The sequence below is a fragment of the Hermetia illucens genome, chromosome 1 (assembly GCF_905115235.1).
Source record: "Hermetia illucens chromosome 1, iHerIll2.2.curated.20191125, whole genome shotgun sequence".
Classification (NCBI taxonomy): Eukaryota; Metazoa; Arthropoda; class Insecta; order Diptera; family Stratiomyidae; genus Hermetia; species Hermetia illucens.
This window is the reverse complement of record NC_051849.1, coordinates 67,828,340-67,849,440: the sequence shown is the minus strand read 5'-3', so window position 1 is coordinate 67,849,440 and position 21,101 is coordinate 67,828,340. Positions and strand designations below refer to the sequence as shown.

The following is a 21,101-nucleotide window of genomic DNA, read 5'->3' as shown; positions in this document are numbered from 1 at the left end:
AGCTTTTCAATGCTGGCCTCAGCTCTGACATTTAGTATAAAAAGGGGGGGGGGGGAGGAAGGGTCCAGGAGAGTAGACATTTCTTCATGGACCTATTCTTAGGATCTATCAAACTGAAAAATGTGAAAAAAATTAAAAAAATTACAAATTCACACTATTACTAAAAAAGTTATTGTAAGTCAATTCTCGGTTCAGTGAATGTCAGGATCACGCTAAAGTTAATACTTTGACGCAATATATGCAGATACATTATGTAAATTGTGCCAATGTCCTCTCAAATATATTTATATAAGAAATATACAAAATCATTCATCCATGAAGCGTCCAACTTCCAGTTTCTCAACTTGTTTCGTTTTGTGACCCGAAATTTGGTGAGAAGGTGGAGACTGTGAGCGTTCACACATGCAGTGTAACATTGTTTTACATGGAGTTTAAAGCAGGATCCCCAGACATGCAAAAGGGGGGTGTATGTTTTTTCTGAATATAGTAATCTTAGGTATTAAATGAAAGGTCTTGATTAGTACTTTCTAAAGATAACTTCAGTTTTGACATTGGATACAAAAGGGGGAGTGTAGGGACTGCAAAGTGTTCACGGACCATTCTCAGAAACTATCGAACCAAAAAATCTAATATTCACCAAGCTGCCACTATACGGTATCGAGGTTCCGAAATACCGCTATACCGGCATTAGTTTAAATAAAGTTAAAGTATATTACTGATTTTTTGTAGAAATTGACTGCAAACCCTCGTTGAGAGAGAGATCCTAGAATCATATAGCATAATACTAACAAGTTTGATGGAAATTGCATTATTACTAATAAAGTTATGATTAGATCAAAATAGACGCGTTTTTTTCCATATTTACCGCAATCTAACGCTTTGTCAGTTTCACACTAAATTGAATAGTTGGCATGATACATATATATATTACGAGCTAGATAGAAATGGGACAAATGTTTGGGTGGGCTCAATTCATGGTTCCAATGTCTTGAGTTATCTAGTTTTTCGCGCAATTTTGGCAGGAGCAGATGGCAAATGATCATCCTGGTCAAAGGCGAATGTCAATAAGCAATTGGTATAGAGAAAACCGATTTATCTGGACTTTCGTAGGCGGGTCATTTTTTTATTAAAAAAAATTATAAACAAAAAATACCACCATTTTTTTCGTCTTTGTGCTGCTTTTATCCAAGCGGGGAAGAAGGTTTCTTATCCCAGTATCGTTGAATGAAGTTAGTTGGGCCAGATGCCGATTGCGCACGAACTACTACATTCCAGTATCATCTTCGAATTGATGCCCTCCTATAACTTCTTTGAGCGGCCTAAATAGATGGAAATCAAGGGGCAACAGGCAGGATGATCAAGTAGCCTAGCACACTTCGTTAATTTTTGAGACTGCTGTAGCTCCAGTATAAGACTTAGTGTTGTCACTGGGGAGAATGCCACTAGAATCGGTTGGATTCGTTTCTAACACCGATAGGCAGTCTTATTTTTTTGCATTTCTTACTTTTGTTTTTGCTACACACGTTTCTTCTTGCTAGAGATGAATGATTTCGTTTGTGCTTGCGCGGGGTATAGTTATAAAGGAGCTCCACATTTCCAATTAAGTTTAATTGCGTATTCATCCAACGCTGGGTATTCATCCATAATTCAGGACCCCAATAATAATATATAAAAGCATTTCAGTTCTTTTTATTGCCAAAAAAAAAATCAGACGAGAAAAACTTGGAAATATCGAGCCTCACATAGGAAAACCCCCTTAAGGGAGCTCTTAATTTGTTGGTTTTGAACAGAAAAACATAAAAGTATGCTTTTCGTTAGCTAGACTGGGAAGTAAAGTATACTTTTCACAGTTCTTAAGGTAATAGCCTATTTGTGATTGCCTCTGGTATGCGTCAGGATCCTTCCTTGCTACAAATTCTTAGTTGCGATTTCAATTGACTTTTCCTGGCTTTTGTCTCTTAATGAATTGTTATTATTGATGGCTATGGTTGTTGTTCTATTTCTCCATGAACTTTTCATTTTATTATTATTTTATTGTATTAGCCAATTTTTCCCAGCCAATATTCCTAACTTATTGTTATTATTTCTGCCAGTCTACCCCTCGTTAAATTTATTTTCATTCTATAATAGAATTTTAGTTCATTTTTAGTATTCTATTAGACAGTGCTATTTTCTTTTTTAAGGTTTTGTTTTACAAACAATTATTATTATTAAAATCGGTTCAATGTCTGTCTGTCACAAGCACTTTTCTCAGAAACGGCTATACCGATTGACACGAAATTTGGTGAGAAGGTGGGAACTGTGGACCCCAGACATGCAGTGAGTGATATCTTTCTAGGTTGAATTTAGGGGGGGGGGGGATCCCGTACATGTAAAAGGGGGGTGTAAACTTTTTTTCACAGAATGTAGTCATGTAGGGTATCAAATGAAAGGTCTCGATTAGTATTTTTCGAAGCCGGCCTTGGTTTTGAAATTTGTTAGAAAAGCGGGGAGTGGGAGGGGTGGAAAGTGACGATTTTTTAACGGACCCATTCTCAGGAACTACCCAACCGAAAAATCTGAAAAAAATCATGAAGCTGCCTTCATATGGTGCCCAGACCTCAAAATACTCTCCATATCGATATCTGTTCAAATTAAGTTAATAATAGTATATCACAATATTTTTTGGAAAATTGAGTAAAACCCCCCTTAAGTTCATTCCAGAGTTATAGAACTTGTTATAAAATATGAAGCATATTATCCCCAAGTTTGATCAAAATCATACTATTAGCAACAAAGTTACAGTAGCCGAAATTGTCTTTACCGTGTAAATTTACAACCCGAAGTACTAATTCTGTGACATGCTAAATGAATATCCATAGCGGGCTACGTGCAAATGGGATAATTCTTCACTCAAATGTACTTGCAGAAGAAGCAAATAAAACCTTTCATACCTGAAGCGCCCAGCTTCCGGTTTCCCGACTTATTATCACATTATTTTGATACCATTATTAGAACTTTGTCATTTTATTAGCATTATCATTATTTTATTCTGTCTTTTGCCTTCACTTCATTTGAATTTTAATTTCGTAGCATGAAATACGTTGATTCTACTTGAAATCAATTTTTGTGAATTAAGAATTCGATTTGCGAACCCTAAAAGGTCGTCTCATTTTATGCAGGCCAGGAAATGTTGTTTGGGTGAGTAGAGCTGCCCATATATCCTACTTTTGCTGTTTCTTTGGTAACCTTGTTCTCGGAGTTTATACTAGTTAGCTTGGATGCTGATTATGGAGCATCTTAACCTGCCCTGGTTCATTAGTTTCTGTTAATATTGTTCTATGTCTACTGAGGCTTTCTATTCTATTATTATTATCAGTTGATGTAATTTTTTTGATTCACCAATGTGTTCCTGTCTCACATATTTGTATATGTATGTTTATAGGATGCAGAATACAAGATTCCCATTAAAACGCCTTTTAAGCAAGTTTTGCCACAACTATAATAACTTTGATATTTGATTTTTATAGATCTTAAATATCATAGCTTAGTCAAAGAATGAGTCCATTCAAGGATAAATTCTTTTCAAAGGCCATTTACTCTTTGAAAACAAAACTGGTTCCCAGGTAATTATATTCTTTTCTCAAAAATTGAGCGATTGCACGATCTTCAAACAAAAACAAAAAAAATTAACTAAATGGATTAAAACAACAATTATGTTGTTTGTCAATTGTGTTTGTAACAATCAGAATAAAGTATTCAAATTATCCTTAATGCAGTTCTACCCGTTTTTCTTAAATAGAATTCAAATCATTCTGATTGCTCTCCAAGAAGTAAAAAATTCTCTGAATGATCTAAAGTTTGTCTGGGTTGCCCTTCACAATGCTCAGCTGAAAATTTATGTGAGCCACTTTTAGCGTAAGGAAGACCCGCGCGCTGTCGTTTTATTCAAATTAATATAAATTATCATAATATCCCCGTCTTTTTGATTATTGGTGCCAATATAGTAATATGCTATAAATTAAAACTGTCTGGCATACTTGGGTTTGGTTGAGCGCTCAAGAAAATGACAAAAATTCTTGTCGAAAGGAAAAACATTTCCCGGTGTTACATAAACACTAGTTTTTAATGTAATGAGAGCAAAATTAAAAGGCACGTACCCGGATAGGTATCATTAACACTAAATAAAATTACTATGAAGTCGTAATTATAGTTTTGCGAACATGTAAAGTGAGGTTTTATTAATTTTAAATTATATCTACGTCACTATTACTTCAATAAATAATGAGGGGATAGTGATTGTAATATAATATCCAACGGGTCCAAAGCATAAATATGCAAATTATATCAACGCATGATTGATTACAGTTACGATTTTATCTTTGTGGTTATCTTCTACTCTGGATTTTAATATCAAGATCAATTAAGTCAAAATAGAGGCACAAGAATAATTTAATTGATGTACATCTTGTCATCATAATCTGATATCTTTTACCTGCCGCAAAGATAGCCTTCAAGCTCGAAAGAACCAAGGAAAATGAATGTTTCACTTTGCATCATATTAAAAGAGGAAAAGCATGAAGTGCTATATATTATTTTTACAATTTTTTGGAAAACGATATACTAATATATATTTTCATGCACATCGTCTGAGTTTTGCATATCTTCATCTTAATTTAACTAGATTTATGTAAATGTTGAAATCTAAATCGTTTGTTTGGGCGTTCTTGTAAAGGTCATAAATCGATGCTACACTCAATGACATTTTTGGATGCATTCGTATTTTCCCATAAAACACAATAGCTATATTAATAGTAATAGTAAATAAAAAAAATCAAATCAGCCAAATTAACCGAGAAAAGATCTCGTGTTAATGAACTAGAAAACTTTACAATTTTTGAAGGCCTATGATTTAGGAATATTGAAATTATCAATGTCAATGCTGTTACGGGAAGTATATCTGGTGATACGTTATAATCTATTCTTCAATTTAGGGAGAAGTAAAATTAACATACGAGCGAAGTTAAAGTTCATTGTTATTTTACAAAGTGCAAAAATGAAAGTGAATTCATGAAAAATTCAAACTAATAAGAGGATGGCATTGCTTATGGAGCAACTCTGCAAGAACAAGAATAAAATTAATTCGAGCTTGAAGCCAGAAAACCACAAGACGTCTAGACGTCCTGACAGCCCTAAATCATCACTTTTCAGAATATAGACTACTGGATCTTGTCTACGCAAGCAGAAATTCATATTTTATAAAACACGAACCACATGCAAAATGCTACGTTTATTGATATTGATCCCATGTTAAAATGTCACATAACCAACAAAGTATCAATTAATTCTGAAGAAGTAACTGGCCTTCGCCAGTTGCACCTTTTATTCGCCTTTCTTAAGGTTAGAGCTGGGAATGGTGAAATAAATAAGTCGGAATCAGATTGAAATATAAGGTACGAATGAATATAGATCAAGAAAACTTAATTAAATACCCACGTTCTCTAGTGCAAAAATTCAATGTGTGCTAACATATAGATTTTAAGTAGCATGTACAACAAGATATGACCATAAATCGTGACTTTTTCAAACTTTAGCAGGTAGTGCCCTTGAGTGGAGCGGTAAAAGGTTTGATTTTAAATCATAAGAAATGGCAAACCACTGCAAAGACCCAGTTGCAACTTTTACCAAGGCAGGTATATAACATATATACATAAATATATAATTCAACTTCAAGGGTGTTTGATGAATTGGGGTTGATAATTGCAAACTACCTTTCGCCCATTTATTGCAATTATATTATAGACAAAATATATGAATATTTGGGCGTAGTGTGCCAACCACATCTATCCGCCGTTGCTGACGGATCCTGTAGGACTCGCGAGGTTTCGGCATTTCTTCCCCATTGTTCTAAGCCACTTAGACTAAGGCCTACCATTGTTGCAATGTATGACCTACCAACTGTCACTTCGTCTTCTGATCAACACGGGTCTCTGCTTCGTTCGCAGTAATATAACGCAGGCATGATTGGGAGTTTTCAAGTGAGATTAGTGCTCACTGCTTCTATATAACAGCATGCAGAGACCAAAGATCTCAACTTGATCTTTTTGTTGAGGTACTTGCATTTCCGCTGCTGTGGTTCTCTGAGGTGGCGGCAAGGAAGACAGAGAAGCAACTCTGTTGGCTAAACTAACCAAATATTCCACGTGGTGACACCGGCAAACGTTATACTCAGTTTGGCTTTCTGGGCGTGATGCAGTAGGCGAATGCTCCAAGGTTTACTTATGGCCATCAGATCCAGGGGCACATTCGAAGTGGCTTCGGTCACGAACCTTTACCATAGGAACCGGGACAGCCCTCTAAATTTACATGTCACAGGAGAATCTCTGGTTCATGTACTTTCAGCCCTGTTGTATCGGTTGGCCTAGTGGGAGTTTTATGGAGGTTATGTCCAAGCGCACAAAGAAACCTTCGGGACTCAAACGCGGTGTTGCACTTCAACTCGTTAAACTACTGAGGATGTAGCAGCTTCGCTGTTGTGAGCTTATCAATTGTACAGCATAAGGTCTGATGATAATGAAGAGCAAAATAACAGCAAAGACATTGTAAGGATACTCCCTGCTCCACAAAGGAGTGAACAGAAGGCATGCATAGAACGACTAAAATTTTCGGACTCTAAGTGGGGATATAAGTTCAGCAAACGGTGTTTCAAAAATTTTCTTATTCAAATGTAAATGCACCTAGAGTATATGATGTCGTGCACTTTTGTCCACCACTGCAATTGAATTGCTGAAACTACCTTAGTTTATTAAACATTGCCACGTAAAATTGGTATTTTAATAGATACTTTGCTTCATTGGCTCAAAACTTTCATAGATAAATGCCAGAGCTTTCAAATCTTGTTTAATTAATTTAATTTCTGGAGGCATTTTCGTTACGCTCTTCTTATCTTAACCTGGTTTAGAACTTCATGTGGCATTTTTTACTCTCTGAAAGGTTTCGCAATTTAGTGGCCGAAGTTGCCGCGGATATCCACCTTTGTTACCTTTAACATAACGAATTTAGCCAGATAATATGTGTTTTGAACCAATAGAGTGTCAAGTATGTAGTTGTGCTGTCAATTGTCCATAAGTTTTATAGGAAGTTGTCTACTATAAATCCCACTACAATGTCCCTGCAAAAAGAAAATTGAAAATTGAATAGTTTCCATGCCCTTCAACTCTTTATTTTGCTGTGAAGCTCATTCAACTTTGATTTTCTTCTGAAAGGGAAATATTACCGAAGGGCTTTCAAAGGAAAAACCCATGCATTTTGTAACTGGGAAATGGTATAGGGTCGTTGTAGTGGTACTGCCGAAGCGATAGCCTTTGAGATCTTTATACGTGGAACTCATTATTAATAAGTGGGGAAACCTGAAGCTGGACGTTTCAGATATGAAAGGTTTCGTGTATTCCCTTCCTAAAAACATTTAAAAGGATATTCGGCCCATTAGTGCCTAGCATGTAATATAGTGCATGTATTAAGCCATAATTGTCATTTCACTGTACTGAAGCGAAAATTTCGATCTATTATAAATTTGTTAGTAAAAGGTGATTTCTTCCAATTTCGGTAGGATCATGCTTTATACTATACTCTATATTACTTCATGATTTACGATGGAATTAAAGGGGGTTTTGCAATCAATTACTAAAAATTATAGTAATATATTATTATTAACTTTATTTGACCAGATATCGATATGGATTTCGGGGCCTAGACATTATATAGTGGCAGCTTGATGATTTTTTCAAATTTTTCGGCTAGGTAGGGTCCGTGAAAGGAATTACCACTTTTCAGTCCCCGACCTCGACTTGTGTACATTAAATATCAGAACTGAGACTAGTTTTGAATAGTAAAATCGGAACACCGTACATGGCAATATTTGGTGAAAAAATTGTTTATTTAAGATAGAACGATGAAATTCACTGTGTTCACTGTATGCGTGCGTCTAGGCACGCAGTTTCCTAAACTTCTTGCTGCACCATCATTAACGGGGAAACAACCGGTGTCCGGTCTAGGTTTGTCTTACCACGGAACTCCAGACATCCTGGTTTTACGCCATTCGATCTCTCGAAGAGCTGTTTAGCGTCCTGACTTATGCCATCATTCCATCTCAGGCAGGGTCTATCTCACATCTCGTCTTCTTTTTTTACCATAGATATTGCCCATATAGACTTTCTGGGCTGGATCATGCTCATCCATACGGATTAGGTGACTTGTCAACCGTAATCGGATTTTATCCACAACGAGACGGTCACGGTATCGCTCATAAATTTCATCGTTATATAGGCTTCAGAATCGTTCATCGTCATAGGAGGTCAAAATTCAACAAACAATTCTTTTTGTAAAGTAATAAATGATCGATCTTTTTTTAGAATGAAGTGAAAACGTTGATTGTGATTAGTAGATAAAAAGATAATGGGAAAAATTAGAATTTCATTTCATTTCATTTGGCGAAGATCAAGTGCTGGTAGTTTGCCTTTCTTATTCATAATAGTGTCTCATTTTCCATTGTTGTTTCATTTCCCATTTAATAATTAATGTTATGGATGTTATGCTATCTATAGCAGTGGGACAAGCACAAAGACAAACATGAACATCCATTATCAAAACCGGGATTCCAACTCGGGGAATGAAAATCGAACCCCTCGATTCTCAATTACTTCGACTTTCCCTCTGTTAGATTCTGACAGTGTGTTTGAATAACTATTGTTGCTTTAATTGGTGAAAATAAAGAAAAGCAAGATTATCGGCACCATTGGGTTTCAAAGTGGGTTTAACTTTGTTCCCAAAAAAAATAAAAGTGCAGTATGAGGGCGAGAACTAAACCTGTAGATCAGTATCAGATTTAAGAAAAGAAGTGAGCAGCTCATTTTATCTCACATAGCGCATATCTGCAAAGGAATTAAGTTCTACTTGTGGTACATCATGTCATATAATCATCCATAAAGCAATACTTAGTACCCTCTGATTAAAAGAGATATATTTCTTGCGAAATACTCTCCTGTGAGTTCTGAAGGAAGTGTTCACATGTCGAACATCTTGCCTAGCTTCGCCAGAGTATATTGAAGATTTGCTAGTATTGCATATTGATTAGAAGGCTTGGAGTTGAACGTGAGTGCCTGCTGCATAAACATAAACTGACGGTTGTTTTTAGACATGGATTGATTTGAATGCCTATCCAACACCTCAACCATAATTATGGGGTTCAACCGGTAGGTTTATGTTGTAAACCTCAATTGGAGATATTCGGTCCACAAGGAGTTCTCCTCGTGTTATGGACGTAATCACGCTAAGAACTGGAACCTTTCAGCCAGAAAATGAGTTGGTTTTTTTTGTGCGTATCTATCTTCTAGTGGGTTATTGTTTTTAAGACTCCCATTTCGGTTACTTTCGCTATTCAATTTTTCAACGCCTTTAAAATTTTGATTTCCGCACCATCTGCTCTGCGTTGAGGATTTTCGTGAAGAAAATCAATTCCCCACTGGCTTACACCAAAACATGGGTTCATGTATCATAGTTCAAATTCAATATTTTCTTAGATTCAATGGAATCTACTGTGCACCTGTCTATTTCAGAGGAAGAGTTTTCTCGTAGACTTTTATGAGCCACTTTATTTTCAAGAAGTTACCACTTTGTTGCACTGTGGTCCTCGTTAGGTTACGTTTCAAAAGCAATTTTTGAGTCTACTTTTTCGGGTGTTTTATTGCGGTTTGTTTATCTATTACTTGCATTTTTGCCTGTTTCGTTTCTTTTGAATATTTGCAGGGCCATGGAGAGAATATCCGGGTCCGGGGTGAAAATTATGCGGAAATACTGGGGCCCGTGGTGACGATTATATGGCGTCTGGGGTGAAATCAATCATTGTTAATTTTTGTACAGATTGCATGTTACCTAAGTTTGATTGGCTGATTGCGGTTGAATTTTTGGCCTAACACAAAACAAGAGCTATCCCTCAGCTGCAGTATTCGTGAGATTTAGCTCCCGGTGGTTTCTCCGTTTTAGAAATTCAAATATCGCACCATAAGTCGATTGAGTCCATAAAAATAGATTCCCTACGGTAGCTAAAGGCTATTCCGACCGAGTCGTAGGGCGGAAGAACCCGCAATGCACTCGGCCGTCAGTTGAACCGAAAGCACCACCCACGTAACGGCAAGCCGTAACGTCATTAGTTCAACTGTGGACATGGGAGCCCGTGAGATGAGAATTTGACATATTTTCGCTTGAACAGTCAAAACTGATAGACCAACTGCATCCTATCCACGTGGTGGCCAGTCTGGATCAGATAATACTCTTTAGCATTACAAAAACACTGAGAACAGAAAAATACTGAATCAGTTTGAAGTAATTCGACATACTTCGTTGTTATTTGTCAATCAAAGAGACATATCGATAAGGTGCGAATCTTTGAGCAGGAGTAGAATCCATCGATCGTTGAGAATCGGATATGAAATATTTTCTCAATATAATTTCATAATGGTTAAATTTACTTCAGTAGACCCAGATGCGTATTATATCAATCGTGATATCAATGTGATATTTTATATTTTCCACCAAAAATTACCACGTTCGATTCACCGAATCACCAAACTATTCCGCAATCATCTCACAATGAATGATCTTGAAACCGGCACGATTGTATATTTGCAAACACTTAACGCATGCTCGTGTTTGATGATTCGCAGTGCGTTCGCTCCAATCTAAAGCCAGATATACTGATAACAACCATCTCTCATCTGCAAACTCCATGAAATACAAGAAACATTTTTTCAAAATAGTATTCCAATGCAGGCTCAGAGACACCCGCAAAAATCCAATTTCGAACTACATTCAAGCAATTAACACCATGCAATACACAATCTCACATCGCGAGAGCGTCTCCATTCTTCCTTCACGGCTTAAATAAATATTTAAGATATCAACATCCAAAAGAATACACAAAACACAAAAGCATAACAAAAGTCAAAAATAACCGTCAATATTTACCATCATGATCGACATTTGATTCCAGTGTATTCCCAATAAGTGGGAGAGATAACGGTCCAGGGATTTTTTCGATTAATTTCACCACCCGCGATCGCCGCCGATTGCGTATGAAAATTAAACCAATGATAGTAGTTAAGATAATGATAGTAATCGGTGAGAAACTTCCAGCTATTTTCATCGATTGTGATAGAAGTTTGCTCTGCGTAATTATCGAACTCATTGTGGATTAATTTGGTCTTTAAAGTTCGTTAAAGCACTTGAACTTAAAACAACAGCAAATTTCTTTTTTCAGAATATGTCACAGACTCTGGCACTGTTTTAGTAAAATAATTTCGGTTATTACAATTTATTTTTGGCACTCAAAATTAAAAAAATTCGTTATAAATTTTCAAAAATATTTCAAAACCACGAACGTTACTCCAGCGATCACTTTCAGTTTAATTGTTTTAAAAAATTGTTGAACTAGATCGCGGGATTCTTAGGAGATCGTTATTCGAAAACTTCGCAGGTCTATTGTCGAAACTCGACTAAGCAAATTTTGATAGTTACGTAAATTTTTAAATTACTTCGCTAAACTCTAATTTGTTCTTCTTAGTTACTACTACAATGAAAACTATCTTCTTTGTCGCCATCCCTTCATGGTCCATTCGACCACGATCAGTGGAAGACCCCGTGGAAACTAGTAAAGGCAGTAACCGACCAAACTGTCTGGTGGCGGGTGCAGTATCTACTACTACTAACAACTTCTTGAGCGTTATGGGTTTCCGCAAGAGCCCGCCAAAAAGACCGTTGAAAAGGAAATCAAGGCAACATTCGCACACAAGATCGATTGGCCGGACACTCAAAAGCAAGATCGCACTCGGATGGGGCTTTTCTGTTCACGCTCAGATGTATCTATTGGAGTTGCTTGCGCTGATATCTTGAGATGCAGGTAGCGGATGTAAAAGTTTTGATACATGGTCTTTGTTAGATAAGTATCGACTGTAAACATCGATACTCTCTCTGTTGGGTTGACTAGAAACAATTTAATTTGCAATTTTATTATTTACTTTAACAGATCTATTGAAAAAAAGTAAGGTAATTCCAACTATTGGATTACTGGTTTAGGATGTAGGAGTTTTCTAATCCACTCGATTTGTAAGTTTCAAAGTAGAAATCCAGAATTGCCGAATATGGCACGGGTCACTGTTAAATATGATAACAACAAGTCGGGAAACCGGAAGCTGAGCGCCTCAGGTATGGAAGGTTTTGCTTGCTTCTTCTGTGAGTATATTCGACGGTAGAACTACCCCATTTGTACGTAGCCCGTTATGTATATGCAATTAGCATGTCAGATTTAGTACTTCGGGTTGTAAATTTACACGGTGAAGACAACTTTGAGCTACTGTAACTTTGTTACTAATAGTATGATTTTGATCAAACTTGGGGATAATATGCCAACTACTACCAAGTTTTATAACTCTGGGATAAACTTAAGGGGGGTTTTACTCAATTTTCCCAAAAATATTGTAATACACTATTATAAACTTTATTTGAACAGATATCGATATGGAGAGTATTTTGAGGCCTGGGCACCATATAGAGGAAGCTTCAGGATTTTTTTCATTTTTCGGTTACGTACTTTCTGAGAATGGGCCCGTTAAAGAAATCATCACTTTCCACCCCTCCCACTCCCCGCTTTTCTAACAAATCTCAAAACTAAGTCCGGTTTCGAAAAGTACTAATCGAGACCTTCCATTTGATACCCCACATGACTACATTCGGTGAAAACAATTTTTACACCACCCTTTTACATGTATGGGGGGGGGGGGGGGTATAGAGATCATAATCATCAACGGCGCAACAACCGGTATCCGATTTAGGCGTGCCTTAATAAGGAACTCCAGACATTCCCCTTGTGCGCCGAGGTTCACCAATTCGATATCGCTAAAAGCTGTCAGGCGTCCTGACTTACGTCATCGCTCCATCTTAGGCAGGGCCTACCTCGTCTTCTTTTTCTACCATAGATATTGCCCTTTGGCTTTCCGGGCTGAATCATCCTCATCCATACGGATTAAGTGACCCGCCCACCGTAACCTATTGAACCGGATTTGATCCACAACCTGACGGTGATGGTATCGCTCATAGATTTCGTCGTTATGTAGGCTACGAAATCGTCCATTCGTATATAAGGGGGCCAAAAATTCTTCGGAGGATTCTTCTCTCGAACGCGGCCAAGAGAATTTTTCTTGTTAAGAACCCAAGTCTCCGAGGAATACATGAGGACTGGCAAGATCATTGTCTTGTACAGTAAGAGCTTTGACCCTATGGTGAGACGTTTCGAGCGGAACAGTTTTTGTAAGCTGAAATAGGGTCTGTTGGCTGCCAATAATCGTGCGCGGATTTCATCATCGTTGTTGTTATCGGTTGTGATTTTCGACCCTAGATAGGAGAAATTGTCAACGGTCTCAAAGTTGTATTCTCCTATCCTTATTCTTCTTCGTGTTTGTGTTTGACCAGTACGGTTTGATGTTGTTGGTTGATTCGTCTTCGGTGCTGACGGTGCCACCATATATTTTGTCTTGCCTTCATTGATGTGCAGCCCAAGATCTCGGGCCGATATCCGCCTGTTCGATCTGGGTGAAGGCAGTTTGTACGTCTCGGGTGGTTCTTCCCATGATGTCGATATCGTCAGCATAGGCCAGTAGTTGGGTGGACTTGAAGAGGACTGTACCTCTTGCATTTACCTCAGCATCACGGATCACTTTCTCGAGGGCCAGGTTAAAGAGGACGCATGATAGCGCATCCCCTTGTAGTAGACCGTTGTTGATGTCGAATGGTCTTGAGAGTGATCCTGCTGCTTTTATCTGGCCTCGCACATTGGTCAAGGTCAGCCTAGCCAGTCTTATTAATTTCGTCAGGATACCGAATTCTCTCATGGTCGTGTACAGTTTTACCCTGGCTATGCTATCATAGGCGGACGGTCCATATTCCAACAGTTTTTCCATCGCTTGCCGCAGAGAGAAAATCTGATCTGTTGCTGATTTGCCTGGAGTGAAGCTTCTTTGGTATGGGCCAATGATGTTCTGGGCGTATGGGGCTATCCGGCCTAGCAAGATAGTGGAGAATATCTTAAAGATGGTACTCAGCAACATGATACCTCTATAATTGCTGCACTGTGTGATATCTCCCTTTTTATATATGAGACAGATAATGCCTCGTTGCCAATCGTCAGGCATTGATTCGCTGTCCCATGCCTTGAGCACAAGTTGATGAACCACTTGGTGTAACTGGTCGCCTCCATATTTAACCAATTCGGCTGTAATTCCATCGGCTCCTGGCGACTTATGATTTTTTAGCCGATGAATTGCACGGACTGTTTCTCCTAGACTTGGTGGTGGCAGTATTTGTCCGTCGTCTTCAGTTGGCGGGACCTCCAACTCGCCGATGTTCTGGTTGTTCAGTAGCTCATCAAAGTACTCAACCCATCGCTCTAATATGCCCATTCTGTCGGAAATCAGATTTCCCTCTTTGTCTCGACAGGATTAGCATCGAGGTGTATAAGGCTTCCTGCTGACTTGTTGGTAAAACTTGCGCGCCTGTACTTTTCTAGTTCACAGACTGGCTGGTTCTGCCAGGCTTCCTTTTTCCGTCTGTAAAGTCGCTTCTCCGCTCGACGGAGTTCGTGATAAGTCTCTGCGCGTGCCCGCGTTCTTTGAGAATGCAACATTACTCCGTATGCGGCATTCTCCCGTTTCGTTGCTAGCTTAAATTCATCGTCAAACCAGCCGTTCCGACTCCTTTTGCGGCTGGGACCAAGTACCTTTGTGGCCGTATCACTGATAACGTTCTTCAGGTGGTTGTGAAAATCATTTGTTGATGCTTCATCCCTACCACCTCTGTTAACTACGGTTATTGTGGTATCCATTTCCCTCTTATAGGTGTCGCGGAGGGTTTTGTTGTGGATGGCTTCAGTGTTAACTCTCACCTGATTGTCACAGCGGATTCTGGGTGGTGTTGTTATTCGAGCTCGGAGCACCGTGCCAACGAGGTAGTAATCCGAGTCTATGTTGACCCTCTATATGTTCTGACATTCATCAAGGCTGAGAGGTGGCGGCGTTCGATCAACACGTGATCAATTTGGTTGAAAGTGATCCCGTCTGGAGAGGCCCATGTATGTTTGTGGACCGCTTTCCGCGCAAACTAGGTGCTCCCAACAACCATTTCGTGTGACACTGCTAATTGAATAATTCGCAGTCCGTAAGCGTTTGTATTTTGGTTTAAGCTATGGGAGCCAACGTATCGCGTGAATACGGGCTCCTTCCCTACTTGGCTGTTAAAATCCCCATGTATGATTTGGATATAATATCTGGGACAGGCTTCGAGGATTCGTTCTACTGCCTCGTAGAAGGTATCCTTCTCCGACTCTGCAGTCTCCTCTGTAGGGATGTGAACATTAATGAGGCTTATATTTCTAAACTCGCCTCGCAAGCGCAGAGTGCATAGCCGTTCGCTTATGTTTTCAAAGCCGATAACAGCAGGTTTCATTTTTTGGCTGACTAAGAAACCTGCTCCGAGCACATGGTTTACTGGATGGCCACTATAATATATGGTGTAGCGACTCTTCTCCAGGAAACCGGTCCCTGTCCAACGCATCTCCTGTAACGCTGTTACAGCGCTCAGCTGCTCAGCAGCTTCATCTCTGTATAGGGAGCGCACGTTCCATAAGAAAATGCGCAAATCGTTATTCCTCTGTCTTTGCCGGGTTCGTTGTTGTGTAATCCGTCCAGTCCGAGGCTCCTGTTGTGGCTTCGTAACTTCGGTTTTCCGTGTAAAGTTGTCAGCACTACCCAAACCCTCCAGGACCAGTTGCTACAATTTGTCCCGTTTTTAGGCGCGGGAGACTCGCCTTCATCCTTCTCCGCCTTCAGCGTGGAGGTGGAGATAGGGTTCGGTAGTAGAGCTGTTGTGTGTTGGTTCAGCAGGCATTTCCCAGGTTTTATGCTCCATCGTGGGTACCAATCCATGTTGCGCCCTGGGACCTATACTACCCTTTGGCCACCTACTGTGTGTACTGTATAATAAGTTATTGTAGTGCCAAATTTTATACGCCTAGGTTGAGTCTAAGAGGGGTTGCGGTAAATTTCTAAAATGTGGTATTGTGCCATTATTACTTTTTTTGACCATCTATCGGAATCAAATATATTTTGAAGCCTAGATTTCATATTGTGATTTTTTCAGATTTGTCAGTTGGATTGGTTCTGAGAGCGACGCACATTTTCAGCTATCACTCCCTTATGTATCAGAAAGAAGACCCGCTCGAAAAGTACTAATTGAGCTTTATATTCTGTAAGTCCAAATGATGGATGTAAAGAGACTCATAGAAAACATGTTCTCGGCAAATTTCGTGACAAACACTTCAGCAGTTTCCAAGTAAGTCGGGTATGACCAGCAGACAGAATTGATTCTAATGAAGTTTTGTTTCACACAAAACCTTAAAAAGCATTCCTCTCGCGGGTGTACGACTATTTGTATACCGCTGAAAATTACGCAGGGTATCCCGCTAACGATGGTAGAAATTGAAAAATTGATACGACATGGTCGTTCTAAATGCAAACAATGGAAAATCAATGCACCAAAAAACTAAATCTACAATAGTTAAGTAAATTTGCCACGTTTTCCCCCATTTACATGTTACATGTTACATAATGAGGCCACTTGTATCAACCTTCCAGGTTTGCAAATTTTTTTTTAGGTACCATTACAATAATGCATATTAAATGTAGATCGAATTTTGATTTTTTTTTAAATTCAAATAATTATATTTTTGAAATGATGATGATCCTTCCAAATGATAAAAATATACATTTATAAGAAATTTTATGTAATTTCCGAAAATGGTATCAAATCTGTGACTAAATGATTGTGTGTGATTGTGATTTTTGTGGGAAGGTCAAGCTTTTTGACACTATTCACGAAAAACGCTGTAACTCTGTAACGGTAAAAGACAGAGTGCCATTTCATGGACCAATTTTCCTCAAGTGATACTATCCACCATTAAAATTTCTACCATCGTGAACGGGACACCCTGCGTGTGTGCTGTATTTTTTAAATTCCATTTCGTCTTAGAGAGTTCTGTACTGAAAATTTAGCATTTTCTAAGTATTCAGAAGTTTACAAAATCAAATATGTTCAAAAAGAATGGTAAAAGATGGGGACTTTATTTATTATCCTTATTGAGCCATTGGTTCTAGTTTCAGCCCCAGAATTTGTTTCCTGAAAAGTAAAACTATCAAGGCTTCTGAAAGCTATCATTACTATCTAAAATATTATAATCTGTTATTAGAAAATTTGGAAAAACGATTTCAACTTAGTTATTACAAAAATATTTCCGATACCTATCGCAGTATGAACCCCTAGTTATCTTCTATGGTACTCTGCAGCAGCCAAGGTGCATAGGTACACCAAAGCTTGAGATTTTAAGCTCGAAGTTCACCTTGCTCACATGGTCATCAAAGAGATAGATAGTGTACGGGAAGTGGTACGTATCTGATTTACTGGCGGGAATACCTTTCCCATTGACCAAATAAGTCTTAGATTTTAGTCAGTCGAAGAAATGGTAACATAAATAAGCACGCATTCAAGAGCGAGCCTCGAATCGGCGTATTAGATAATAAAATCGAATTTATAATCACCGAATGTCAAGATCAATATTATATGATCGACTTTTCCGTGTGCTTGAACTCGAAAATGAAAAGAAAAGTGATTGTGGTATTGCTTGTGGCTGGTATGGTGAATGAAATTCGAAAATGAAATGCCTTGATGATGCCAATGTTCAGAAATGGGAATGCATATATTATAATACTTGAAATGGGGGATCATTGATCTCGATATTTTTATCAATTCATGCATGCGTATTAGAAAAGTGGGTCAAAGGTGTTTGACTCTATATACTTGTATATATATGATGCATGTACATATTGCGTTTTGAATCGTCTTCCTGAAGATACATATTTGGTAGTCTGTACTTTTCCATTATGTTAATAATAGAACTCAATACTTCTAAGTTGGGGTTGGTTATGGAATATCATTGGCTTCTTTTCGGAGCTTTTGCATTTCATTCTCAAATACTGCGACTGTAATTTAACGAGAACATTTCTTAAAATTTAGATGTAAACAAGGTCAAACTGGATTTATCAAAAATGATTCCATTATTTTTATTTGTACTCCTTCTTCCAAAACAATAATTTAGCAAATGCTTATACTCAAAAGCGAGTCTTGAATTTCTGTTTTCATCTGACGTTGAGTGTGTGGATCAGTCAATGTCTTAAGATGAGGTGTTCTCAGAATGTGTAGATGCTTTACTTCGTTTTTGAATTCCATATTTTAATTGACTGCGGATTGGTATTTTCATCAATTTGAATACCAACTTAATATGTAGATTGGTTTAGAGTTCTTTTTTATATCGTTGGGCCATCAAATGACCAAATGACGTTTCCATTCATCAGTAAGGAGAAGCTCTGTCAGCCCTTCGGTAACCATAAATGAATCTATAAATCTTATCTGCATAGCTTATTCAAATTTTATAAAAAAACATGTCAGATCAACTAAACAATACTTTCATAATTTGAATGTACTGAGAACTGATCGACCTATCAACGAACGTCTCAAATCTAAAATTTACTCCCGTGTCCGTCCTGCGCTCTCTATGGTTCTGAGTATTGGCTAACTATAAAAGACAATGAATGGCGCCTTGCGGTAATGGAGACGAAAAAGTTTCGTCGGACTAGTGGCGTGATACGTTTTGATCACATCCGAATTTAAGATATTTGTGATGTATATGCGGTTGCACCGATCGTGGAAAAATTGCGAGAGAGCGACAGGACGGACGACATTGCGGTAAAATTTAGATTTGAGATGTTCGTTGATACGTCGATCACAAACTACACCATTTGTGGAACGCCACTTCACCCGGGTTGCGCTAATGCGTGAAGGAAGTTCGCAACCATTGGTTGGTAGCATTGATCCGAGATATTTAAATCGCTCAGTTCTGGGCAGGTCACTGCCATTGAAAATGATTGCGTCTTTTTCATTACGATCGGTTGTCAAATTCAGTTTTATTCACATTCAATCTGAAACTGTGTTGAATGAGGCGATCATTTCATTTTTGGACAAGTTGCTCGAGATTATTTTTGCTATTGGACGCTCAAAAAACATTATCTGCATAAAGCAGTGTATAGGACGATGGACGTTGGATGTCCCATATGACCGTGATTATAACAAGAATAAAGGGTAGTGGTGAAAGGGTGCTTCTCTGAGTAGCTCCAACATAGGCAGGAAGCAGTTTTGATACACCGCCACACTTTAAATTTTACTTTTCCGATCGTGGTAGAGCAGTTGGACCCTGCGCACGAGTTCTTCTGACACTAAGTACTGTCGTAGAGCATACCAGATGAGTTCGTGTGGTACATGGTCAAATGCTTTCTCTAGATCTAGAAATGCAAATCCGGCTTGATTCACGGTTATTTCAACGATTTCGCGAATACGGTAATCCAGAATGCACTAAAAATCTTCATGGTATGGGAAAGTAATCGAATTGGACGGTAATTTGAACTGGTGGGCAACCTTTTTTTCCATATTAGAACTGTGGTATTTTCTTGTCGGTCAGATGGTGTTCTACCTTCCTCAATAACCCGATTGAAGAATTCACTGACCCGCGATGTTGGGTCCCAGTTTTTCGCTTTCCAAAGCTCAGATGCGATGTCGTTGCGGTGTTGTTGCTTTCCCTGATTTCATTCTTTTTATTACTTCTTCGACTTCAGTTGAGCGTCCTAGGGTATTTAACGTGAGTATCTGCCGTATAGGTATAACCACACGGTCCGCTTCGGGCACAGATTGCTTTGGACACCACAATCAGAACCCCGCCGTAACTGGTTTATACTGAGTGCAGGCTTAGAATTCATACCAGTGGATGCAAGGACCATCTAACACCTCTACCGGAACTAAGGGGGACGGCACCCGTGTTGTACAACGCAACTCCACGCTTGAGCTCCAAGGAGCGATGTAGACATAACCGCAGCCACCATGAAACTCCCCACAAGGGGGCCAACTGCAAATAACCGGGCCGAGAGCACAACCTCTAAGAAATCTCCCAAAGCATATGTTTTCAGAGGGCCATCCTGGTTCCCATAGTACCAGATAACCTCCGATGAGGCTTCGTGGCAAGAGCCACTTCAGTTGAGTCTCTTGCAGACTCGGGTCTAATCGCCTCCTCGAGTGCGTGGGCACCGCACTTCCCAACGGGTTGACCGAAATCTGTTCGAAATATTTTCGCTATCAATCTGTCGTGGCTCAGTAAGCTAAATATCATTCTTGTTATTAACGCAACAGAAGTATTCGACATCCTGTGTGCGTTCGTGTCGGCTTTTGGAAAGTACAGAACTCCCTTGCCGTCCCGAGTGTCCAGTTTATCGTAAAGATCTTTGAAATAGACCGCTCGGGCGACAGTGAACGCTTTCTTTGTTTTCCTATAAATTTGCCAATTGGCGTTTCGTTCCACGGACTTTCATTTCATCATCGTCATTCCAAATCCAAGTATCTCGGTTGATGAGCCGCTTACCTGGTTTGGTGACCCCGAAGATTGCAGAGGCTGCTTTAAGGATCGTGTCTTTAATTTGGTTCCACGATTCTTTCACATTCGTAATGGTTGGTAATCGTGAGATCATTTCTTCTTTCTTCTCACGAAATCGCCATCATTTAATGCGCGGCGGGCCCGTGCGTTCCTCACGCTGTTTAATTCGCAGGACGGCAATCAATGCTCGATGTTGAGGTGCTATGGTCTCATATGGGTCTTTGCATCGAGAAGTTGCCAGAAGGCATCTTTCTCGTCATGAGGTTGACCTGTCTGCAGTGAAGAAGTGAAAAGTGCGATCAGCTGTAATAATGGTGAGCTGGCTGATAGGCCAGTCATCAAGTCGTTTATCTTGTTTAATGGCGTTACGGGAACCTTCTGAGATGGCAATACCAACACCGTATTGAGTATGTGGTCTACCAAAATAGAGGAGTTTATAGCCATTTTTACCGCGTTCACGTTCTATGTCGCAGCTTTTGGCACCAGGTTT

The 21,101-nt window shown here is 39.0% G+C and overlaps 1 protein-coding gene across 1 annotated transcript in view; it reads right to left on the bottom strand.

Annotated features, from left to right (window-relative positions):
- Nucleotides 1-11,702, bottom strand: part of LOC119646639 (cytochrome P450 4c3) — a 77,508-nt gene extending 65,806 nt beyond the window's left edge. Inside the window, exon 1 of the mRNA XM_038047152.1 lies at nt 11,002-11,702. Coding sequence (XP_037903080.1) covers nt 11,002-11,221 — 220 coding nt within the window. The 5' untranslated portion in view covers nt 11,222-11,702. The remainder of the gene's footprint in view (nt 1-11,001) is intronic.
- Nucleotides 11,703-21,101: the final 9,399 nt, after the last annotated feature.